Source organism: Phyllobates terribilis, unplaced genomic scaffold (assembly GCF_046119375.1).
Source record: "Phyllobates terribilis strain yellow unplaced genomic scaffold, ASM4611937v1 Scaffold_8__6_contigs__length_399053987, whole genome shotgun sequence".
Lineage (NCBI taxonomy): Eukaryota > Metazoa > Chordata > Amphibia > Anura > Dendrobatidae > Phyllobates > Phyllobates terribilis.
The window spans coordinates 133,544,524-133,570,771 of NW_027362768.1; the positions used below are offsets into that span (position 1 = coordinate 133,544,524).

General features: G+C 45.1%; 1 protein-coding gene across 1 annotated transcript in view; it reads right to left on the minus strand.

Moving 5' to 3' along the window:
* SHCBP1L (SHC binding and spindle associated 1 like) overlaps positions 1-25,994 on the minus strand; it is an 83,839-nt gene extending 57,845 nt beyond the window's left edge. The window contains exons 1-5 of the mRNA XM_073642611.1: positions 25,844-25,994; positions 23,222-23,436; positions 21,696-21,782; positions 9,976-10,194; positions 146-251 (exon numbers count right to left, since the gene is read on the minus strand). Of these exons, the coding sequence (XP_073498712.1) occupies positions 146-251; positions 9,976-10,194; positions 21,696-21,782; positions 23,222-23,349 (540 nt within the window). The 5' untranslated portion in view covers positions 23,350-23,436; positions 25,844-25,994. The remainder of the gene's footprint in view (positions 1-145; positions 252-9,975; positions 10,195-21,695; positions 21,783-23,221; positions 23,437-25,843) is intronic.
* Between the last annotated feature and the right edge of the window lie 254 nt (positions 25,995-26,248).

Below are 26,248 nucleotides of genomic sequence, written 5' to 3' on the forward strand. Positions count from 1 at the left end.
CTTTTCTCCTCACTCACTCCACAACAGTGAGGAAGAGTTTATATGCAGCATCAATTCCCTGCATGTGCCCTGCTTCTCTTTACAACTCTATGGGAGCTATGGAGACAGAATGTGATTGTATGATGTCCATACACTTATTTCTTACCATTTCTACAGTCAATATTTTTGCTACAAAGTGTGTCACAACTTCTTCTAAATCTCTTGGACCTTTTATAGGTCGGAGTACTCTTGGGAAAAATGGTCCATGAGCTCTGTAATTTGGAAGCAGTAAAAATGATCTGCAAAGTCATATTTATAAGTACATGCAATAAAATTCCATAATTTTTAAAGAACATGTTGGATCATTAATAACATTACAATTATCAAAAGATTTATACATCAGAGATACCAATGTTGTAGTCCAATACGGGCTTAATAGAAAGTCTATGAGGCTGTACATCGCTTTTTGCATGTGTGGTGAGGGAGATAATATTTTATATATACGTATATATTATGTATACAGTGGGGAAAATAAGTATTTGATACACTGCCGATTTTGCAAGATTTCCCACCTACAAAGAATGGAGAGGTCTCTAGTTTTTATTGTAGGTGCACTTCAACTGTGAGAGACAGAATCGTAAAATAAAAACCAAAAAATCACATTGTATCATTTTTAAATAATTAAATAGCATTTTATTGCATGAAATAAGTATTTGATCACCTACCAACCAGCAAGAATTCTGGCTCTCACAGACCTGTTAGTTTTTCTTTAAGAAGCTCTCCTACTCTGCATTCATTACCGTTTGAACTTGTTACCTGTATAAAAAGACACCTGTCCATACCGTCAATCAATAAAACTCCAACCTGTCCACCATGGCCAAGACCAAAGAGCTGTCTAAGGACACCAGGGACAAAATTGTACAAGGCTGGGATGCGCTACAGGACAATAGGCAAGCAGCTTGGTGAGAAGGCAACAACTGTTGGCACAATTAGTAGAAAACAGAGGAAACACGAGATGAATGTCAATCGTCCTCGGTCTGAAGCTCCATGCAAGATCTCATCTTGTGGGGTAAGTATGGTCAGGAATAAGCCAAAAACTACACAGGAGGACCTGGTCAATGATCTGAAGATCACAGTCTCAAACATTACCATTCGTAACACACACGCTGCCATTGATTCAATTCCTGCAGGGCACGCAAGGTCCCCCTGCTCACGCCAGGAAATGTCCAGGCCTGTTTCAAGTTCACCAATGACCATCTGGATGATCCAGAGGAGGCTTGGGAGAAGGTCATGTGGTTAGATGAGACCAAAATAGAACTTTTTGGCATCAACTCCTCTTGCCGTGTTAGGAGGAAGAAGAAGGATGAGTACAATCTCAAGAACACAGTCCCAACCGTGAAGCATGGTGGGGGAAACATCATACTTTAGAGGTGCTTTTCTGCAAAGGGGACAGGACGACTGCAACGTATTGAAGGGAGGATGGACTGAGTCATGTATCGCGAGATTTTGGCCAACAACCTCCTTCACTCAGTAAGAGCATTGAAGATGGGTCGTGAGTGGGTCTTCCAGCATGACAATGACCCGAAACACACAGCCAGGGCAACTAATAAGTGGCTCCGTAAGAAGCATTTCAAGGTCCTGGAGTGGCCTAGTCAGTCTCCAGACCTGAACCCAAGAAAAAAGTCTTTAGAGGGAGCTGAAAATCAATGTTGCCCAGTGACAGCCCCGAAACCTGAAAGATCTGGAGACCTTTATGGAGGAGTGGGTCAAAATCCCTGCTGCAGTGTGTGCAAACTTGATCAAGAACTACAGGAAACGTCTGACCTCTGTAATTGCAAACAAAGGTTTCTGTACCAAATATTAAGTTCTGTTTTTCTATTGTATCAAATACTTATTTCACGCAATAAAATGCAAATTAATTATTTAAAAATCATACAATGTGATTTTCTGGATTTTTTTTTTAAATTCTGTCTCTCACAGGTGAAGTGTACCTACGATAAAAATTACAGACCTCTCCATACTTTGTAGGTGGGAAAACTTGCAAAACCGGCAGTGTATCAAATACTTATTTTCCGCACTGTATATACATACATACACGTAATGCTATAAAGTGTAGGTAAACTTTTAAGTATGCAAATAGAATAAAAATACCGTAATACCATTAGAGTACATAAAAAAATGATAATGAGAGCGTAAGATGTTAATATCGCATAGAAAAGTGTACAAAAAACGATTATACAGTCATTCTAACATGGCTGTTTTTTTTCTTATACCAACCTCACCAGGTTTAATAGATCTATTTCAAGAAGATGTTAGCGAATGAACAACCCCTTCTACATCAATTCAGGACCCCAATTGAAATAAAAACAATGGTTACTTACCTCCTGTAGAGGCACTGTTAGGCTATGTGTGCACGTTCAGGATTTGAATGCAGAAATTTCTGCAGTGTTTCTGCATCTCTTGGCAGGAAAAACACTGCGGAAAAAAATGTGCATTTTGCTGAGATTTTGACTCGTTTTTTGATGCGTTTTGTAATGCTTTTATGAATTCGTTTTTGGACATCAATGAATGCTTTTTGGAGTTAAAGATATTTGAAAAAAGAAACGTGGGACTTCGCTTCAACCCTTGGATTACCGGCAGACCTGGGGTGAGTATATTGGTTAATTTAAATAATTAAAGAATGTGTCTGTTGTATTTCAAATAAAGTGTTTGTTCTGTGTCTGTGTGTTTATTTAACTCTTTACTTTAATTAGCTTTTAGTAATGAAAGGGTCTGATTGATCCTTGTCATCACCAAACAAAAGGGTTAGGCGGCAGCTAATCCCATACACGCAATCTCATTAGCATTTCCATTCAAGTCATTTCTGGGGCAGCTGGGGGCTGCTATTTTTAGCCTAGGAAGGTGCCATTAGGCAAACATGTTCCCTGGCTATTAATAACAGCTGGTTCATTAGCTGCTACGTCCTCACGAACAGCAACAAGCAGCGCTTTTGACACAGCGTATTTTTGCTGCGTCCAAAACGCTGTGTTCTAATGCCGCACTTTTGTTGTCAATACATGCGGATCCACCGCATATAATGACATTTCAATCGGTCAAAATCAGCAGTGGATACTAGCGTGTCCACCACAGAAATTGACATGCTGAGGGTGACTTTGGGTATGTGCCCACGGTCAGGAGCCGCTGCAAGTTTGAAGCTGCGTGTTTGTGCAGCGTCAAACCCGCAGTGTCAAGATGTTACAGCATAGTGGTTGGGATCTCTAGAAATCCCATGTCCACTATGCGTGCATCTGAGGCAGCGGATCACCCGTGGACACAGGCATGCGGCGCGTCTTTCATAACCGCAGCATGTCAAATTCTCTTGCGGAGTCGCTAGTCCCTGCAACAGAAATTTGACCACTAGAATGTATTGAATGTGATTAATATACATGGTTAAGTGAACACATGTGGATTTACCTGCGTTCAATAGAACGCAGCATTTTAGAAGCAGCAAAAATATGCTGCATCCAAAGCGCTGCTACGTTGGGATCGTGGGAGCATAGCCTAAAAAAATGTTTTAAAAAAATGGCGTGGGCTCTCGCATCATTTTTATAACCAGCAGAAGGAAAGCCAACCACTGGGGGGCTGATATTAGTAGTCGGGGAAGGGGCCATTAGCCAACAATGTTCCCTGGCTATTAATAACAGCTCACAGCTGTTTGCTTAGCCTTTACTGGCTAGATTACAGGGGGACCCCAGAAAAAAATTGACAGAGTCCCCATATAAAATCTAACCAGAAAAAGCTAAACAGACAGCTGCAGGCTGATATTAAATAGCCAGGGAAAGGGCCATGAATACCGGCCCCCTTCGCGGCTAATAATATAACCCCTCAGCAGTCCAAGAAATGGACCATCCATAAGATGCGCCAAGTCTGGCGCTTAGCCTCCGCTCTTCCCACTGCCATATAGTGGTGGCAAGTGGGGTAATAAGGTTGGGGTTCATGTCAGCCTTGTATTGGCGGCTGACATGAAGCCCAGGTTAGTAATGGAGAGGAATCTATAAGACGCCACCATTACTAACCCCGTAGTTAAGTTTTCGATGTTATTTCAATAAAGACACCGCCAGAATACAATATTTTATTGAAATAAAATTACACATGGTTTTAATAATTGTTTTATTGTTCTCTCAATCCCCGACGCTCTCGTCTCCTGAAAAAAGATAAAAATAAAAAACAACCATATCCGTCACCTGTCCGCCATCATGACATAATCCAGATTATCCCTTGGCGATCCAGGACACTTCTACAGCAGCCACATCAAGCACTGATGTGACTACTGTAGAAGACTGCACTGTACATTGACAGGAATGTAAAATCACTCCTGTCAGTGTACACTGCTCTGCTGCAGGCGGAGGTCAGGTGAGTTCACAGCTGAAGATCAGCTGATCAGCTCTGGTGACCTCATACTGCATCAGTACTGCGTGGGAACATACGCTAAAAAGAATGGACCATGCTGCGTATTTTAACGCAATGACAATCTTGGGTGGAAATTTCCACATCATGTGCACAGCACATCAGGATTGCCATTGCATTAGCTGGCAGACGGATTACCTAGCGTTTTTGGTGCATTTCTGCACGGAAATTCAAAAACCGCTGCGAAAACTAATCAAAAACGCTCAGTGTGCACTTAACCTTACAGGGATGTAGGCACTGTTGTTCTCAGAGTTGACGTGACATTGTATCATGCGCCCGCTGCAGCCAATGAGCGGCTGTCTTATGGAATATTGAAGAGCTGAAGCCAAACAATGGCAGCTGATTGGAAGCAACGGGTATGTAACACATTGTCATCCTTCTGAAACAGTGTCACCAAAATCACTGGAATGACATAGCCGTGGGAGGCGAGTATCTGCTGTTTTTATTTTAGTTGGGGTCCTGATTTGATTAAGCTGGGGTTGTTTACTAGTGAACAACTCTTATAGGCTGTTTGCATTGTGAAATCTGGTGACGTCTGCTTTAAGATCTACTTAATTAAAACCACAAATATTGATTAACTATTGTGGAATTTTAGAGATATTTTGTAGATATTTTATAAATCTATCAAAGTAATAGATCAGTAATAATAAATTACCTAAATGTACAGTAAGAATTGTGGATAATATAATTATAGTTGCAATCAATATTATTGCAAAATTGGTTTATTGCAAACAGCAGAAATTTTGTACATTTTGCTACTAAACCTAAACAAAAACATTCTAAAGAGTTTAACAACTAATATAACAAGAGGTTTCTCCAAATTCAGCACAAAATGCAACTTTTAACGACTACTGCAGTCTTTAAATTATTCAACCCCTCCATGTCAAGCACCTTTAGTACTTTGTATATCACGTTTGGCTGTTGTGACTTACCACAGACATGATACATAGCCAGACACCAGTTTCTGGTAGCGTTCCTGAAGAATCTTACCCTATTTCTCATGGGCAATGGTCTCCAGGTCACTAATATTCTTGGATTTGCCTGCTTCAACCGCATTTTTAGATTGATATCAAAGATTTTCTATTGAGTTTAAGTTAAGTGACTATAACAACTATCACCAAAATTATCCAGGACTTCTGAAACAAAGCTTTGATGGACATTGAGGTATGCATGGGATCATGGACCTCCAGGAACGTCCAATGATGCATAAGCTTCAGTTGTCTCACAGAAAACATGATGCTTTCTCCTAAGATTTCCTGGTATTTGATTGAATACATCTTGACCTCCATACGCTGCCGGTTTCCAATGTCAGAGGAAGCAAAGCAGCCCTAGAGCATCATCTAGCAACCGCCATGCTTCACTGTAGCCAGGATGGATTTTGCAACATATATTTTATTCTTCCTCCTGTTGATATACCACTAATTCATAGGCCCATAAAGTTCCAGTTTGGTTTCATTGCTTCACAAAACAAAGAGACCAAATCTTCTGTGGCTAATATATGGTGAGAGTGTGGCGCCCCGAGGGTTCGGTTGCCACAGGGGTATTGCACCTCAACCAGAGGTGTGATATTCCACTCCCAGGTAAGGATGGAGTGTGGACCAGGGCTCAGTTAGCTGCATACACACACTCACCCCATTTCCGGGGACAGCTCAACGGTGCTCCCATTTATGCAGGCACGACTAACTAGGCTCGACGGTGCTCCCATTTATGCAGGCACACCTGACCATGTCCCTGGCTGGAGTGGGGAGGGGGGAGAGAACCCAGTGATGTAGGAGCAGTAGGGGACGGTTTCTGGAGCATAGGAAGGAGCCCATTGTGTGCAAGTCACCTGAGCTCAAGGGAAACTGGTGCCAAGTTTTACCAGAGAAGGCCCGAGGCAGCCGGACAGAAGCGTGGTCACTGGTGGGGCACGAGAGGCCAGAGAAAGGATAGAAGGGGGTCCTGTGCCACACTCCTGAGTTGCCTAGGGGTTGACCGAGCCCCTCACCTGGTGGACGCAGAACGGCTTGGGCAGTCATTGCTGACAGAGGTGACTTGGATATCAACTGTGAGTAAAAGGCCTGAACTGCACCATTGGACTCTGTGTGATTTATGCTGCACCTGCACCACCACCCCCCAGCATCCACCTACATTGCCCTGAGGCTACACTCTTCCCATAGGGAGTTATCCTATCCCTGTGCTGCACACCAACACCAGCCTCAGCGGTCTGCCTTGCAGCGGCGGTCATCCCTGACCGCAATCCACGGGTGGCGTAGTCGGACATTCAAAACACTGATAAATAGACTGCCACAGCATTTGGTCTGACCACCCTGAGCCACGTGATCGGGTTGCCACTACTACCCCCAGCATCGCATAGAAGCCCGGTTCCGGGTGCCCCACGGCCCAGGGGGCGAGTCAAGAGCATATTGGATCGACTTTTCTTGTGCTTATAGATTAGAAGAGGAGTACATCTTGAAGTTTGGGTATGCCCCTTTTACTGTGCAAAGCTTCAGTGTTTGCTGCAGGTCTTTTGTAGCTACTCAAAGTTTTTTGTCCATCTGCCTTCTCAAGAATCTGGTGGCAGCCAGCGGCAGGTTCCCCTTTCTGCCGCATCCAGGTAGTGTAGCTGGTGTTCCTGTAACTTCTAGCTTGTGAACTATCCTTTAAATGTATCTCTAGGAACATTCAATGTCAATTGAATTCAATTCAATTCAATATATTTTTGAATCCTTTTCCTTGTTTCTGTAAGGCATAAATCTGTTCTCTTACCTCTTTGGACTACGGTCTTGATTTAACGAAAAGAGATAGTCCAACAAACAGGGAGCTTTTCATAAAAATATCTAACTATATTTAAACTTCATGAAAATCCACATGGGGCTCACTTGTATGGATAAGCCAACATGTTTAAGACTGCCCAGGCCTTACTCATAGCTTACTCTCCTGACTTAGCCATATTTCTCATATGTAATCAAATGTCACAGTCAACAAACCACAAACCAGTTCAAATATTTCATGTGTTTAGCTCAAGCACATTTGATGCTGCTAATGAAGCCCATAACAACACCCGATTTGTAAATGTCTGCTGTTATGAGGGATTCTATTCAGGGGGTTGAATAATTATCTGAGACTGCATTAGTCGGTAAAAGTGGCATTTTGTGTTGCATTTGGAGAATATTTTTTTAGATTAGTTGGGTTGAGGTATGTAAACTTGTAATTTTTCAAAATTTCCTACTAAACCTAATTTGTAAGTAACAGTAATAATGCATAAATTGTTTAATATGCGCTCATTTAAGGGGTTTGAAAATAAATACCGTCTTTCACTTAGGGTATAAAGGTCGATGATTTGATAATATATAACCCAGAAATAGCAAGTAAAAATTTTTCCAAACATATTTTTTAATTATGTATTGAAAATAACTCTGTTTACTAGTATGATGAGTCATTGTAAATATATTTCAGACTGAAAATACAGAAATCTACAAGACAAGCAACTAAGGCAAACTAAAATAGAGTGTTTATAAGCACTATTACAGTTCAGCATAAAATCATTTCATACAATTAAATTCATACTCCAGTATCCTATCACAGTATGCAGTAGATGCAATAGTAATAATATTAGCAATTGCTTCCAATTAGAAATGTAGTATAGTTCTTCTGATAAGATATGTTGCCTACCCCATATGCAGGGCATTGCGGTAGCTTAGATACCCATGGTTACGACCACTAACAACTAACTGTCACTATATGAGCGGTCGTAACCATGGATACCTAAGCTACTGCAATGCCCTGCACATGGGGCAAGCGACATAGCGAATAAGAGGAACTATACCACAATGGTAATTGGAGGTATATGCTAATATTGTTATTATTACACCCACTACATAATGGGATAGGATCTTGGAAATGGTCCTTTATCAAAAATATATCAGACACTTCTAGCTAAAACAGAAAATTTCTTGTAAAAGGTGTACAGCGGTAACAAAATTTCAATGGAGCTGTGCTACAAGAGTGGCACTGTTTCTATGGAAAAAGGACAGGTTTTTTTAAGTCTTACATAATCCATTTAAAGAGAGACTATGGGGCCAATACATCAAAGTGTTTATACCAGACGACTGGGGTAAAAAAAACTTCACTGCACAAAGCAGAGTTGAGCAATAATTTTGTGAATTTTGGCATTCTCACACCAGTTTCAAGCAGTTCTGCCAAACTGGATGAAAATGGGACAGGATGGGGCTACACCTGTCAAATTCATGGAAAGTGGCAACATTCCTTACACCAGAAATGTTACCCTAGTACATGACTGGAGTAACATTTTTGGCGACGCGCATAGAGACATACGCCACTGATAAGATGTGCTGAATTCATTAAGTGGCGTGCACCCCTTTGTGAATTTGGCGCGTCTTATTGCTGCTAGCCCCTCATTAAGACTGGCGTATAAAACGCCAGTGTTAATGATTTGTGGCCCAAGACCTATTAAAAAAAAAACTGCACTCACTAAATATCCTCTATCTCAAAAAGTGATAAAAAGTCACTTCTTGAATCATGAATTGTAGTATTGGCGTCTCTGCCCCCTGACAGGCAGAGACGCCGTCCCTCTTACCGCCGTGCTCCCCGCCCGGCGTCCTCCGGCGCTCCTGCTTCTGCTGCAGCCGGCGCGCGCAGCTTTCCGGGCACTGTGCTTAGGATGCGCGCGCTCCTTCCCTCTTAAAGGGGCCGCGCGCGCCGTCCTAAGGAGTCCCCGGCCAATGGCCGGAGGACCTCTCATATAAAGGCACCTCCTCCAAAATGGAGGTGCCCGTGCAAGGTTGTAGCTTTGTGTGTTAAACTCTGCTTCAGCCCTCAGGTCCCACTGCGAGCCTGACTTACAAGTCCAGTCCGCCAGCCTGACTACAAGTCCAGTCCGCCAGCCTGACTACAAGTCCAGTCCGCCAGCCTGGCTACAAGTCCAGTCCGCCAGCCTGGCTACAAGTCCAGTCCGCCAGCCTGGCTACAAGTCCAGTCCGCCAGCCTGGCTACAAGTCCAGTCCGCCAGTCTGGCTACAAGTCCAGTCTGCCAGCCTGGCTACCAGCCCAGTCCACCAGCTTGTTTACTCTCCAGCCTGACAGTCTGTCTACAGTCCAGTCCGCCAGTCTGTCTATGGGCCCTGCCCGCCTGCTTACCTGGAAGCACCTGCCTGTTACCTGCCGTGCCTGCCAGCCCGCTTACCTGGAAGCACCTGCCTGTTACCTGCCGTGCCTACAAGCCAACCTACCTGGAGGCTCCTGCTTGTTACCTGCCGTGTCTGCCAGTCCGTCTACCCGGATCACCCGTCAGCCTGTCTGCCGTGCGCATCTGCTGTACCAGTCAGTTCCTGCCTTCTGACCCGTGGGAGTCACCTGCTCTCATACAAGGTCTGGCCCAGAGTAGCACCTGGTCCCTCTGCTCGGTCCTTCCCTGGTCACGGAGTCGATTGAGCCACCGTACGACCTTGGTCAGTCCGAGTTGATACCTAGTTACGCCCTTCTGGTCTCTCCTTGCACCGCAGCACTGAGGTTCCACCACCCGGATCCGTAACATTAATTATTTTTTACCTGAGTCTTAGATTTTCCCAAATTTTCAATAAGCCACTTAACATCTGGACTTCATAGTATTTATTCCAACAATCAACAGCTTCTGAAACAGAAGGGTGATCCTTTATCTGTCTATGAAATTCAATCAGATCTAAACGCTTGTTCCTATATTTCTCAAGAGTTCTCTTGAATCGCTGGGCAATAGGGTAAGGAATATTTCCATCTTGAATGTCCCCATACCTGAAAATAAATGTCACCATTTTATCTATTAATTTTATAAAATGATCATAAAAGAAAAACTTACTATGATTGCAGAATTACTATTTACACATTATATGTACTTAACTAATGTATTCTGCCTAAAATCTTAACTGAAAACAGATCAACTAAATATTTTCCCACACTGAACTGGATACAATCTATGACTTTTTCTATTTCCTCAATTATGTAAAAAAAAAAAAAAAAAAAAAAAAAAAAAGCAGCTCAACCCTTTGTTCTCCAGAACATAAGTGGCACAAGATAAGTGTGTTAGTTTGTCTGCCTAACAAGTTAATCTAAAAGTGACAATACACATTAGGTTGATGGTTACACATGTGATCAATAATCGTTTCACTTCGGGTGCGTGCACACTGTCAGTAAACGCCGCGGATTGGACGCAGCGCAGTTGCGCTGCGTGCAATCTGCAGCGGCCGGATGTTAAAGCATAGTGGACAGGATCCCACTATGCGTCTCCGTGCACCTGCGGATCACCCGCGGAGACGGATATGCGGCGCATCTTCACAGACCGCAGCATGTCAATTTCTCTTGTGGAGACGCTAGTCTCCGCAAGAGAAATTCTATCAGTGCAATTTATAGGATGCGGTGAATCCGCATGTGTTCAATGAACAAATGCGGATTCACCTGTGTGCAGTGCTGTGGACACAGCACAAATATGATGCGTTCAAAGAACTGCCAAAAACGATAGTGTGCACATACCCTTAGACAGCCATACACATTTTAGTACATATATTGCACATTACAGTTAACCTAGTCATACTTTTACTATTGTATGAAAGACTATTGGACACCCTTGTCAGGGGAAAAATGTTTTTAAATATGTCAGTAATTTCCTTTAATAAAATGTTCACACTGCAATCTTCATTCCTTCATTAATTTTAAGATATGCAGTTTGCAGCCAGATCCAAGATTCATATTTTTCTATCCCAGTTATATAGGCTGATTTCTTCACTAAATGTCACTGCCATCTTGGTATTCCTATAAAACTCATGCTATGGCTAGGGTCACATGACCGTTTTTTCTCTCATCTGAGAAAATAAGGGCAATTATACTAATCACACTTTGATCAAAGTTTGATCAGGGTGTGATTTGATTTACTCGGATAGGGAGAATTAAAAAAAAAAATTCTCTTCATCTTCTCCATTGTCAGTCTGTGAAAATCAGACTGCACTTGGATGTCATTTGAGTGTGGTCCGATTTTTTGCACAGACCCAGAGACATGAATGAAGGAGTGCGAACAGACAATCAGATGCAACTTGTGAATGCATGCTTCCTCAGTCCGAGGAAAAAAAAAATCGGACATGTGTGCGGCCCCATAGAATGACATTGGGATGAGTGCTATCCGTCAAAATGATGGATAGCACTGGTCAGATTTTTATGGTCTACACGAACCCTAAGGCTGAACTTCACAGGAGACCAAGATTTTCAAAACATACTGCAATACTGGGGTATTGTAGTAAACAGTATATGTGATCAGACAATAAATAGCATGGTCAAGTCCCCTAAGGAAAATAAAAAAGTAAAAAAAAAATTAAAAATATACTGCTCAAAAAAATAAAGGGAACACTCAATAACACATCCTAGATCTGAATGAATGAATGAATGAATGAAATATTCTCATTGAATACTTTGTTCTGTACAAAGTTGAATGTGCTGACAACAAAATCACACAAAAATCATCAATGGAAATCAAATTTATTAACCAATGGAGGCCTGGATTTGGAGTCACCCTCAAAATGAAAGTGGAAAAAGGAGATTTTTGTGTACTCACCTTAAAATCTCTTTCTCTTAGCCTCTAATTGGGGGACACAGGACCATGGTGTTATGCTGCTGTCCACTAGGAGGCGACACTATGCATAATCTGAAAAAGATTAACCGTGGCTCCTCCTCTGCAGTATACACCCCTGGACGGCGTCAGCCTACTCCAGTTTTGTGCAAAAGCATTAGGAGGAAAGTAACATGGATAACATAACCATGCCTATAAGAAGGCAACTATGTACGAGCTCAAACAAAGACAATATGAGAACTCAACATAACGGCCCGAAACGGGAAACAGGGTGGGAGCTGTGTCCCCCAACTAGAGGCTAAGAGAAAGAGATTTTACGGTGAGTACACAAAAATCTCCTTTACTCTGTCGCCTCATTGGGGGACACAGGACCATGGGACGTCCCAAAGCAGTCCCTGGGTGGGAAGCAATGGACGAATATTGTGCAGAGAGGCCACTACAATTGGGGTACCGCCGTCTGCAGAACACGTCTACCCAGGCTCGCGTCTTCTGAGGATTGGGTATGAACCGTGTAGTGTTTGGTAAACGTGTGTAGGCTAGTCCAGGTGGCTGCCTTACACACTTGTTGTGCCGAAGCCTGGTGCCGAATGGCCCAGGAGGCCCCTACCGCACGTGTAGAGTGTGCCGTAATACCTGTTGGAAGAGGAGAATTTTTGAGGCGTTAGGCCTCTTGTATGGTGGGTTTGATCCGCCTGGCCAGGGTAGCTCTGGAAGCTGGCAGACCCTTGCGGCCACCTTCCAGAAGAAGGAAAAGAGAATCAGACTTCCGGAAGGGCGCAGTCCTAGACACCTAGATACGCAATGCCCTGACAAGGTAAAGCGTATGCAGAGCCTTCTCCACTCTATGAACCGGGACCGGACAGAGGGATGGCAGTGAAATTTCCTCATTGAGGTGGAAGTTGGACACAACCTTCGGATGGAAGGATTGGACCATACGGAGAACTACCTTGTCCTGGTAAAAAGCCAGGAAGGGACGTCTGCAGGAGAGTGCTGTCAGTTCAGACACCCTGCGTAGCGAGGTGATTGCCACCAGGAAAACCACTTTTTGGGTTAGAAAGCGGAGAGGGACTTCTCTAAGGGGTTCAAAGGGTGTTTCCTGCAATGCTGTCAGCATCAGGTTGAGGTCCCACGTTTCTAGTGGTCGTCTGTAGGGGGGAACCAATCGGGAAACCCCCTGAAGAAATGTCCTTACTTGGGGCTTGTTAGCAATGCACCTCTGAAAAAGCACTGAGAGAGCTGACACCTGGCTCTTAAGGGAGGCCAGGGACAGTCTGGCCTCCAGACCCGATTGGAGAAACCCAAGTACCCTGGGGAGGGAATAAGGGAATTGGGTCTGGCCACGAGATTCGCACCAGGTAAAGAAGGCTTTCCAGGTACGGTAATAAATTTTAGCAGAGGTTGGCTTCCGTGCCCTGATCATGGTTCCAATGACGTCCGGCGAGAACCCTGACTGGGTTAGAACCCAGGTCTCAATGGCCACGCCGTCAATTGAGGGCCCCTGAGTTCTGGTGGTAGAACGGGCCTTGTGACGCCAGGGTACGTCTGCTGTGAGCTGTATGATGTCGGTGTACCATGTACGTCTGGGCCAGTTCGGTGCGATTTAGGATGGTTGGAACTCCCTCTTGCTTGATCTTCCTCACCACTCTTGATATCAGGGGGAGAGGTGGAAAAATGTACAGGAGCTGGAACTGGGTCCAGTCCTGAACCAGGGCGTCCGCTCCTAGCGCCCGCGGGTCGTGTGTTCTGGCCTTGAAGTTGGAGACCTTGGCATTGAGGTGGGATGCCATTAGGTCCACGTCCAGAGTCCCCCAGCGATGGCAGATCTGTGGTAAAACTTCGGGATGGAGAGACCACTCTCCCGAGTCCATTCCTTGCCGGCTGAGGAAGTCTGCTTCCCAGTTGTCCACACCCGGGATGTGGACCGCAGAGAGAACAGAACCTGTGTCTTCCGCCCAGTGGAGAATGTGTGTCACTTCTCGCATCGCCTGGGCACTGCGGGTCCCCCCTTGGTGATTCACATATGCCACAGCCGTGGCATTGTCCGACTGTACTCTGATGTGAGAGGCTGCCAGTAAGTTATGGAAGGCTCTCAATGCCAGGAGGATGGCACGAATTTCTAAGATGTTGATGGGCATGGCCGCTTCCGCTGGGGACCACTTGCCCTGTGCTCTGTGGTGTAGGTGCACCGCCCCCCAAACCGTCAGGCTCGCGTCGGTGGTCAGAACCTTCCATTGGCCCGTGAGAAATGATTTCCCCTTTGTTAGAGAGGTTGGCTTGAGCCACCAGTGCAGGGACCTCCTGGTTGACGATGTCAGCTGGAACTCCCTGTCGAGAGAAAAGGGGTTCCTGTCCCATGACTTGAGGATGGCTAGTTGGAGATGACTTTGTGTAGGTTGACTAACCAGCCCAGGCGACTCAGTGTCAATTGTGATTGAGACGCTGAGCTCGCAGTCCTTGGAGGTGGGAGCCTTGATAAGGAGATCGTCCAGGTATGGAACGACTACTATGCCTCTGGAGTGCAGGACGTCCATGGTGGCTGCCATGACTTTGGTAAACACTCTGGGAGCCGTGGCGAGTCCAAACGGGAGAGCCACGAACTGGTAGTGGTCCTGGTCGATTGCGAACCTGAGAAATCTCTGATGGGCAGGTGCAATTGGTATATGCAGGTATGCGTCTTGTATGTCTATGGAGGCGAGAAATTCTCCCTTCTCCATGGACGCAATGATGGACCGAAGGGACTCCATGCGGAAGGGACGTACCCGTACATATTTGTTGAGCTGTTTTAGGTCCAGTATGGGTCGTACGCCGCCCACTTTCTTGGGGACTACGAATAAATTGGAGTAGAACCCTCGGAAGCGCTCGGCCGCGGGGACCGGTACTATGACTCCTGCTTGAAGAAGAGAGGAGACCGCTTGGCGGAAGGCACGAGCCTAGGCTGGCGGCTTTGGGGAAACAGAAAGGAAGAGTCTGTTTGGTGGGTTGGAAGTGAACTCTATCTTGTATCCCGAAGACACTAGTTCCCTGACCCACCTGTCTTCTGTAATACGCAGCCAGACTTGATGAAAGAGCAAAAGTCGGCCGCCTACGGGTGGGGTGTCTTCTGGAGTCCGTGAGTCATGATGAGGAGGAAATCTGAGATTTTCCTCCTTTGGACTTTGACTGGCCTGCTTTTGACTGCCAGGTCTTGTCCGACTTTTCCGTCGACCGCGAGTTGTCCCTGCGTGGGGAGCGGTTGCTATTTTGTGCTGGACGCGAAACGGACCAGTCCGAAGAGTTCCGAAAGGATCGGAATCGAGTTTGGTTATGCTTCCTGTAAGTGCGTTTGGGTTTCAGTTGGGGGAGAGAGGTACTCATACCCCCGGTGGCGTTGGATATCATCATGTCCAACCTGTTCGCCAAAAAGTCGACCACTGAGGTACGGGAGGTGCGTGAGGGACTTCCTTGAGGCTGCATCTTGCTTTCCATTCCCGCAGCCAGAGGATACGCCGTATCGTGAGGCTTTTGATGCTATCTCCGCTGCACCCCTTGCTGAATCCAAAGCTGCATGAAGCATGTAATCTGCTACAACTGCTATTTGAACCGCTTGGTCCGACAGCTCAGGACGAGATGCTTGGAGGCCAGCTTGTAAATTTTTGGGGCCAAGCCAGGATGGCCTTTGCAGCCCAAACTGAAGCGAACACGGGAGCCAGGGAGGCCCCTGCGGCCTCGAAAATTGAACGAGCCCTGCGTTCCACCTGCCAGTCTGCTGCATCCCTGAGGGTTGAGCTATCTGGCAGTGAAAGGAGTGACTGTGGTGCTAGCCTAGAGACTGGGGGATCCCCTTTGGGTGGATCTGTCCATCCCTTGGTGACCTCCTGTGGGAAGGGGTACCGCGCCTCCAGATATTTGCGTGCCTCCGGTGGCGGATCAGAAATGTCCAGCACCCGATGGATGGACGAGATTACGTCCTCAACTAGCCCTGCATTGCTAGGGGTATTGGGATCAGGGACCCTTCAGTTTCTTTGTCAGAGTCACAGATGTCTTCCGAATCCTGTGTATCACTAAGGCGTCTCCTGCTGGATGAACCGAAGAGAAGGCCTTCTCTGGTCGGGGATCGCTGCGGAGATCTGAATTGTCTGTCCCTGGTAGGGGACGGTCTAAATGACCTGGAATTACGGTGTCTCTCCCTGGAAGGGGATGACCGTGTGCTATGGGATGACGTAGATGAAGGTGACCTGTGGGTCCGCTTGCGTCCTGACCTAGACGTGGATGTGCCCGGGTCGTCATGTCCCTGAGTCGAGCTCTCCCTAAGCTAGGTAACGTTCATAGCCGAGGCATGACGCAGCAGAGCCTGAAGCAATGTGGAGGTTAGGTTATCTATAGACTGCGTCATAGATTGCGACATCTGAGTGACCCATTCCTGCGTGGCATTAGACCCGAAGCATTGGCAGTGGCTTCTTGGGGCTCTGGCACAGTAGTCTGGATGCAGTCCTGGTAGTGCAGGTACGTGCTGCCACTGGGGAGAGAATTACTGCAGGCTGTACAGAGTGCATAATAGCAGTCCTGCCTGGTTCTCTTGGACTTTGAGTCCGTTGCTATGCAGAGGGCCCTCTATGCAGAGGAGCTTCTAAGAAATAATGGATTCACAGCTGAGGAGGAACTCCAGCTGTGATCTTACCCCACCAGTGTGCCCCTAGGTCCAGCGCCGAAGATCCACAGTCCTGTGCCTCCCCGGAGACTGGCAGGCCTGGTCTGTATCTGCCGACCGGTAGCTGCAGGGTTAATTCTTTATCCTGCAGCAGATAATGGCCGCCGGAGTAAAGTTTAAAAAAAGGGGGGAGAAGAGCTGAAAAGGGCGGCAATTACTGTGTGAAATCGCGCCCTTTCAGTCTGGATCCGCCCCCTCTATGACACTGTAGAGTGTCATATTTGTCATCCGGGGGGGCGGAGAATTAGATGCCTGATGCCCAAAGGGGGTCCAGGCCGGCGCGGAAGTCCGGGAGGGGGCCGGATCTGAACCGGGCCCCTCCGGATTTAAAGGCGGGATAGCGGTGGGGGTATAAGCGGAAGGGCGGCCCTGAGAAGAGTCCCCCTGAGGCACCATAGAGCTGGTGCTGCCGCAGAGACAGGGCGCAGGGAGGCCTGTGCCTGTGTTGTGCCATGCCTGCATGCATTCCCCACGGCCGACAGGAGCCCGCAGCAGAGCTGGGGGTCCCTGGATTCAGCTGCAGTGTGCTGGCTACTGAGAGCTGCAGAGTGCTGCCTGTACAGACCCTACCTGAGGCGTTTCAACCTAATGCCCCCAGAGGGGGATTAGGGAGGGTGCTGCTGTCACCATCAGGGGGCTTTATCCTCTCCTCAACCTCAACCCAGAAACCCAAAGGAATTGGGGAAGGAGGGGGGTCTCGACTTCGAACCAGCACCCGAGGGGCTGGGGAAGGAGCGACATGGGGAATAGCCATCTCGACTTCAACTGTGCACCCCATAATAGGGGGCAGAGGAAGGAGCCATGCCGGGAGTCTCGCAGGAGACCCACTTTTCTTCATCTGTAATCCCGTCTGGAGAAAACGGAGTAAAAGGTTTAGGTGTGCCTCCTATGCGACACTAAGCAAAAACTGGAGAAGGCTGACGCTGTCCAGGGGTGTATACTGCAGAGGAGGAGCCACGGTTAATCTTTTTCAGATTATGCATAGTGTCGCCTCCTAGTGGACAACAGCATAACACCATGGTCCTGTGTCCCCCAATGAGGTGACAGAGTAAACACACTACATGCTGATCCAACTTTGATGTAATGTCCTTAAAACAAGTCAAAATGAGGCTCAGTATTGTGTGTGGCCTCCACGTGCCTGTGTGACCTCCCTACAACGCTTGGGCATGCTCCTGATGAGGTTGCGGATGGTCTCCTGTGGGATCTCCTCCCAGACCAGGACTAAAGCATCCGCCAACTCCTGGACAGTCTGTGGTGCAACGGGACGTTGGTGGATGAAGCAAGACATGATGTCCCAGATGTGCTCAATCGGATTCAGGTCTGGGAAACGGGCGGGCCAGTCCATAGCTTCAATGCCTTCATCTTGCAGGAACTGCTGACGCACTCCAGCCACATGAGGTCTGGCATTTTCCTGCATTAGGAGGAACCCAGGACCAACCGCACCAGCATATGGTCACACAAGGAGTCTGAGGATCTCATCTCAGTACCTAATGGCAGTCAGGCTACCTCTGGCGTGCACATGGAGGGCTTTGCGGCCCTCTAAAGAAATGCCACCCCACACCATTACTGACCCACTGCCATACCGGTCAAGCTGAAGGATGTTGCAGGCAGCAGATCGCTCTCCATGGCGTCTCCAGACTCTGTCACGTCTGTCACATGTGCTCAGTGTGAACCTGCTTTCATCTGTGAAGAGCACAGGGCGCCAGTGGTGACTTTGCCAATCCTGGTGTTCTGTGGCAAATGCCAAGCGTGCTGCACGGTGTTGGGCTGTGAGCACAACCCCCATCTGTGGACGTCGGGCCCTCATACCACCCTCATGAAGTTGGTTTCTAACCGTTTGTGCAGACACATGCACATTTGTGGCCTGCTAGAGGTCATTTTGCAGGGCTCTGGCAGTGCTCCTCCTGTTCCTCCTTGCACAAAGGTGGAGGTAGCGGTCCTGCTGCTGGGCTGTTGCCCTCCTACGGCCCCCTCCACGTCTCCTGGTGTACTGGCCTGTCTCCTGGTAGCGCCTCTAGCCTCTGGACACTACGCTGACAGACACAGCAAACCTTCTTGCCACAGCTCGCCTTGATGTGCCATCCTGGATGAGCTGCACTACCTGAGCAACTTCTGTGGGTTGCAGAGTCCATCTCATGCTACCACGAGTGTGAAAGCACAACCAATATTCACAAGTAACCAAAACATCAGCCAGAAAGCATTGGTACTGAGATGTGGTCTGTGGTCCCCACCTGCAGAAATACGCCTTTATTGAAGGTTCTGATAATTACCAATAATTTCCATCTATTGTCTATTCCATTTGCACAACAGCATGTGAAATTGATTGTCAATCAGTGTTGCTACCTAAGTGGACAGTTTCATTTCACAGAAGTTTGATTTACTTGGAGTTATATTCTGTTGTTTAAGTGCTCCCTTTATTTTTTTGAGCAGTGTATATACAGTATATATTAAAATTCTAAACATACCTATTTTACCATTAAAAATAAAAGGAATAAAAAATGTAACATATTTGGTACAAAAGAATTACACTTAAAGAAAAACTTGGCTCCTCTTCTGCAGATTACACTTACCTGCAGACACCGGACTAAACCAGTCTAACTTAGGCTATGTGCCCACAATGAAGAAATGCTCCGGATTTTTCCTGAGCGTTTCTGCATCTCCCTGGCAGAAAAAAACGCATGCGGATTGTACATGTGTTTTTCCTGCCAGGGACATGCGGATGTGAAACATTCTTCACATGCATTTCCGCATGCAGGTTGACAAGCACTTTCCAAGCGATTTTAGCATCACTTGGAAAGTTCTTGTCAACTTGGTCACACTATATAAATCCATGCAAACGGCATGGATTTATATACTGTGACCGAAAGAATGTTTAAAAATAAAAAATAAATCTATACTTACCTTCCGATGGGCCCCGGAGTCTTGCTTCGCTCGGTCCTGGCTGCCGGCAGATCGCGGTACACTGAAGGACCTGCCAACGTCAGCGTCGCGTGACCCGTCACATGACTATGACGTCAGAGCAGGTCCTCCAGTCCATCGCGATCTGCCGGCAACGGAGGACGAGCGCACCGCGGGCCATCAGAAGGTAAGTATAACATTTATTTTTTATTTTAGTCTTTTTTTTTTACAGTTTTCTATGGTACCTGGGTCTGGAGGAGAGTCTCCTGTCCTCCACACCTGGGTACCATCCGCACATTGAACGTATGTATTCCGCATGTGCTTATCTAGTGAAGAGGAATACATGCGTTCTAATGCAAGTCAATGGCGGCGAAAACGCAGCGCTTCCGCAAAATAATTGGTAGTGCTGCGTTTTTTTCCGCAATGATAATCCGCAGCGGAAATTTCCGCAGCATGTGCACAGCGTTTTCTGCCGCTGCGGAAACGCTTAAAAAACGCATCGTGGGCACACAGCCTTACTGTGGCCTGACAGGCCTGAGGTTTTGATATTTTTTTGCTAATATTTTTCTCTTTTCTCCTAAAGATAGGGAAAGGAGGATGGGCCTCTTTGTTGTCCTGATACAAAAGAAGGAGAGCAGTGTCTGTCAAGGGTCAGGCCAAATCACCTCTTATCTGGATGGCAGAATCCTTTCCTGACACAGTCGGAGTTCAGGTACTGGTGCCGACGGTCCTTATCCCCTGCCTCCTGCCTACCTAACCCCGAAAACGTGGCAAGTTGCATGGAGCTAAGAGAATGCAGGGATGCTCACCGCGTGCTGCAATGGTATTGCATAGGACTCCTGATCAAAAGATTGTGTGTTACAGAATCTAGCCTCTTCAAGACAGGTGAGTTTAGCTCCTTCCCTGTATCCTGCTCCATTGTGCTGGCTCCACATGGTTTTTGGGCCGCGCCCCACGCAGTCACATGTACTCTCAGATTTATTTATTTTTGTCCAGGCTACCCCCTTTGCCTGTCCTTACTGGAATTTCTGTCTCCCGATATCTCCTCTGAGGTTTGGCTTATCGACTCCACATGCCTGCTTACGCGGCCCTCCGTGTTTTGTTTCCCTGGAGCTGGGCCTCTATTTTAGGTCCTGACTTCTATGGCGGTCTAGCAGGCTCCAATCTTCTGCCTGCAGCCCTTGGGTGTTCCCGTTGGAGCCAGGCCTCCAATTTAGGCTGCTTCACTGAGACCTAGCCCACTCAAGCAGCCACGCCCCGGCTCTCACAGCCAATCAGGCTCACACGCAGGCTCTTTTCACATGCATCAGCCTGTGCTTGCCCTTTCCCTTCTCCCTGGGTGCCATCATCTTCCCTCTGCATGTTGGCTGCCTGGTTCATGCAGCCTCAGCGTGTCCACTCTTGGTCCACTCACAGTGCTGCAGCCTGGACCATCCTCCACGGTCAGCACTCAATCCCAGGACCGGTAGGGCTCCACTCCAGACATCAGCTCTCCTCCTCAGAGAGAACTGCGCACACTAGCCTGCCCGACCCCCCCCCCCCCAGGTCAACATTTTTCTTGTGCCCTAAGTAGCAATAATTTCCTTTGAGAGCACTCTGCGGCCTGCGACAATAGCATGTCCCTCCCTTGCCGTTACTTTCCCCCAATCAGTGCCCAAATTGACTAGTTATACCAGACTTTAGTCACAATTATAGAGCGTCTACTTCTGCTGACTACTACTTAGAGTAAGACCCACCAGCTACTCCCCACCTACAAGGCTGATCGTGGTAGTGGTCAAAACGACCTTGAGCAATTTTATCGTCTCAGTTTCCATCTTTCTATGTCTTGTCTTCTGTATCCTTATACAGTTTTCTCGTTGCGTCCTCCTCTCCGCCTAAATTACTGCAATGCCCTGCACATGCGTAAGCAACATAGTGAATCAGAAGAACTACACTACATTTCTAATTGGAGGTATTTGCTAATATTATTATTATTACTACACCTACTATACTTTGGAATAGGATCTAGGAGATGAATACCCCTTTAAACCTTTATAGTCAATTTTAATCAAAGGTTAACACACATAAAATGAATCTCAATAAATAGCTACTTACAATTTGATCCTTTCTTCTATGAGAACATCATAATTTTCACACTTCTCCTCATTATCCCAGTCTCTCCAAAGGTAATCAAAAAAGAATCTATAAAAAGAACAAAAAAAGTATACAGACCCGCCTAACAAAAATTGAAGGACGATTAAAAAAAAAAAAAAAAAAAGATTAAATATAGCAAGATATCTAACTACCCAAAAATAATAGTCTGTAAAGCCTAAAAACAAAAAGCATACTCATACCAGACAAGGAATATTTTGTAATCGCTACTGACAAGGTCAAAACATGGTTAGGAGAAAATTGCTGATACTGAAAAAAATTGATTGTGAACTCACCGTAAAATTTCTCTCATATTGAATACATTGGGGGACACAGGACCGTGGGTATACGCCCTGCCACACTACACTCATGAATTAAGCAGCTCAGTCTAGTGCAAAAAGCAGTAGGACATTAACCAAAAACCAGTATAAATTCTATACCAAAAGTCAACCAGAAACCAACATGATCTGAATCTAGGGAAGAAAAACACATAGGCCACATACAACAGAACTGTCCCCGGATAAAGAACAGGAAAGGGTGGGAGCTGTGTCCCCCAATATATTCATAGAGAATTTCTGAAGCTCTATGTAAAGAATAACCCTTTAATAATTTTTACATTTAATTCTTAAATACCAGTTGTATTAAAAGGGAGTTTGCGAAGGAAATTTACCGTCATTATGCAATGATGGAGCGGAATTGCGGCACAAATTGCCACATTTATTTTTAAATGTAACAATTCAGAAATTTGCCAGGATTCACTACCAATGTAAAGCCCACTTTGTTTGCTAAAAGGCAAAAGTGGCATGTAGGATGTAAAAGTACGACAAAAAAATGGTAAAAGTAATTAATAAATGTAATGCTTGTAATTATACAAAATGAAAAAAATACAAATTACATAAGAAAAATAGCTTGAAGATGACAAACTCCCCCGTCAGTTTTTATCATGTTGAGTGACCTGAGTTTTTAGGCAAATCCAAAATCACTACAACTTATAAGGGTGTTTCAAGACTTTCTAATTGAGGACTTATACTTCGAATTCCACTAATCCAATATTGATGACCTACATGGACACCCAGCACCTCCACGATCAGCTGCTATTACCATCGGCAACAGCAGGATGTAGACAGTATACAAAGTGACACACTAGTTTAGCACTCTATTTAGTAGCCAATACATAGTGTGACAGAATAGTGTAGTTAAACTTATTACACGGTTTATATCCAGTTGATGCTGGAGTTAATAACAGCGGATCAGCTAGAGTGTTGAATGTCGAACCCAACCGATACAATATTTATGTCCTATCGTTAGATAGAGGTCATCAATATCTAAGTGGCGAAAAATCACTTTAACAACTAAGCAGCAATATTAATGTGCCTTCCATTTTCAACAATAAAACATCAAAAAACAGATAAGACTTAATATTGTACACCTTTTACCACTACAGTTATATCACTCTTCCTACTGCATCATATGCATGCAAATGGTTGTACCTTATTATGTCCAAGGCTTGTGCAATTTCACATGTTGCATCATCCTGTCCTTTAGTAGGGTAGATCTCTAGCAGAGGCACACAGTGACCAAGTTGCTCCAAAAAATCATCAATCAACTCCCTTTGCATGTTAGCAATATTTGAAGTAAATGGTTCTTCAATATGAACTTTGGCTGTTAAGTAAGAAGACACACTTGGGCAAGGGTTGTTTGTAACCTACAAAAAGGAAGTGTATGATTTTTAAGATTATGGGGGAAAAAACACTATAAATTATTCTATGACATACAACCATTTCAGCAATCAGCTAATTGCTGTGTACTTTTGATGATCAGGTGTTATAGTTGGAAAGTTTTGTTCAGCCATGGATTCATAATGCATCTTCTATGACAGTCTTAAAAGAAACCCGACATCAGATTTATGTTGCCCGTACTACAGGCAGCATGAATCAGATACTGGCTGTGTGATCGCAGCTAGCTGTATATCACTCTGAAATCCTATGGCATTTCAGAGTAAACATACTTAGAAAAGTCGGCTTCTGCCCGCCCTGATACTTTGACTGACAGTTTTTTTACCAATGTACATGCATAGGGAGAAACCTGTCAGTCAACTGGAGCAGATTGGGGAGAAGCTGGATGGGGACCCACCTCAGACTAGTCAATCAAAACATACAGGCCCCGATTCATCAAGACCAGTATGAAAAATGCCAGTCTAGATGAGGGAGCTCGTTTGGAGTCAGATGATCCTGATTCATTATTCATTTTTGTGCAATGTTGTGTTGCGCAAAAATTCAGCAATGTAGCTTTTAACGCCAGCTTGGTATAAATGGGGGGGGACTAGTGGCATGACGCCACACCTCTGTGGCATACCTTACATCTCAAATCTTACTCTAATCTATGAGACGCACGCCACTCTTCAGAGGCTCCTGATTCATTAAGAGGCATGCGCCAGGAGTAAGATTTCTGGTGTAAAGTACATCTAGAACATCATAAATTAGACGAGCTTTGGCATCACACCATCATTGCAGCCATCTTGGCAGAGCTGGGCAAAACTGGAGTGAAAAGCTAAGTTGCTAAATTGTGCCAAAATTTAGCAACTTTTCAAAGCGATTTACGCCAGAATTCTAGCGCAATCACTTGCTCAATCACGGCCATTGTCCCCGCACATTTCTTCAAAGCTTGTTTACTCTGAAACACCATATTTCAGAGAAAACATACCTGGTTGCAATTGCACAGCAAGTGTTGGGTTCAAGTTGCCCGTGGTTCTAGACAAATTTATTTCAGTCACAAAATCTAAAATTACTTAAACTTGATATACATAGTAAGTGTCTGTGTACACTGGAGCAATTTTATGTAATTCATTATGGATCCATTATGATTCATTTGATGAATCTGCTACAATCCAGAATAGCACACCGGAAATCTGCCAGGGAAACAACACAGAGACCACCACACGATCATGAGAATAGGGGTCCGAGATTCCCTGTCAAAGCTTAGCTTACTAACACTTCATGAGCACAGAGGAGTTTGGGACCCCTGTTCTTCTGATCAGTAGGGGTCCCAGTAGTTTAACCCAAGTAATTACTTATCACCCATCTTGTAGATAGGTGATATATGTTGTTTATGGGACAACCAAAGCCTTTTTTCAAGCTTCCTTGCTATATTAGAAATTCATGGCTAAACTACACTGACTCTAAAGTGCAGAAAAATAGTGTTTAACTATGGCACAGGAAGCATATTTTCCCCACAAGAGTAACTTATACTGCTCAAAGCTGACAATAGCTGAAATGTGTTATTATTGGTTTAGCATACAAAGATTCCTTTCTAGTGCTCTATACCTCTGTTTCCACATGCCCAAAATGAAAAAAAGTGTACCTGTCTCAAAGATTAACTATTCTAGAGCCGGTTTAGCTTGTGATTTATCTTCTTTGTTGTGTCTTCATATTCACACACTGCAATTCTTTAATGCAAGTTGTGCATTTAAGACACATCTTAGTTTGGTAAAACAAGCTTTTACATGTACCTTTTACAAATCTGACACGGTTTAGATTGTTGTGTTGATTTTAAGATGTTTTTGATTGAGAAAATTTATTCTAATTTGTATTGGACAATTTTCTGATTATAAAATGTTTACACATTGTCAACACCACAAAGATTTCCTTACATGAGAAAACATTTCTTGAATTGCGCTGTCAGGCACTTGTCACATTAAGGAAGTGTTATGTTCCATGCAAAAAAAGGTACAGCGACTGATACATTTCTCGAGAATGGGATAGTGATATCTTTATTCAATAAAACTTGAGGACCAATCTCCTTCTCTGTCAATTATTTTCCCATCACAGAAATGGTATTTCTTAGTAATATGCCATCCATCATTTTCTGATAGAGGGAGTCTGACAAATAGGATAGTACTTATTCTGAGTAGACCTGACTACCCAATATTTGGGAAAAGGCAGCACAGCTCTATCCAACTGCACTGTTAGTGGTGCTGAGCACCAATGCGCAAACAAAAACTTTATAATAAAAAATATTAGACGTGTCTAAGTAATAACAAGATATAAATGTTCTAGTGTGTGAGTACATTAAAATAAATATCCAATATAAAAGCAAAAATGACAAATACATACCTCAACTAGTAGTTCAACATACTGTGTAGCACCTGCTTCATATTTGGGAAAAAAAACTTCAGGGTTTGTTTTCCAAACTCCAGTCCACTTATTTTTCTTCTTTAACTTCTCTGAAAGGTATCTGAAAAGTGCTTCATCTACTTCTTCAGCCTATAACAATTAAAAAAGTATTCAACATCAATTATAAAGTCATTGCTAGAGAAAAGTTCAAATACCTAAGCCTAGCCAAAAATGAAAAACAAAGCAACATTCAGCTTTTGACTAGTCACCAGAACAGTTTTATTTATGTAACTAAAGGGGGTTGTATGGGTCTAGGTATTCGATGACCAATCTACAGGATGGGTGATCGGTTGGGCCCGACCCCCGGCTACTCCACAGATCAGGTGTTACTTGCTCTGCTGCTGG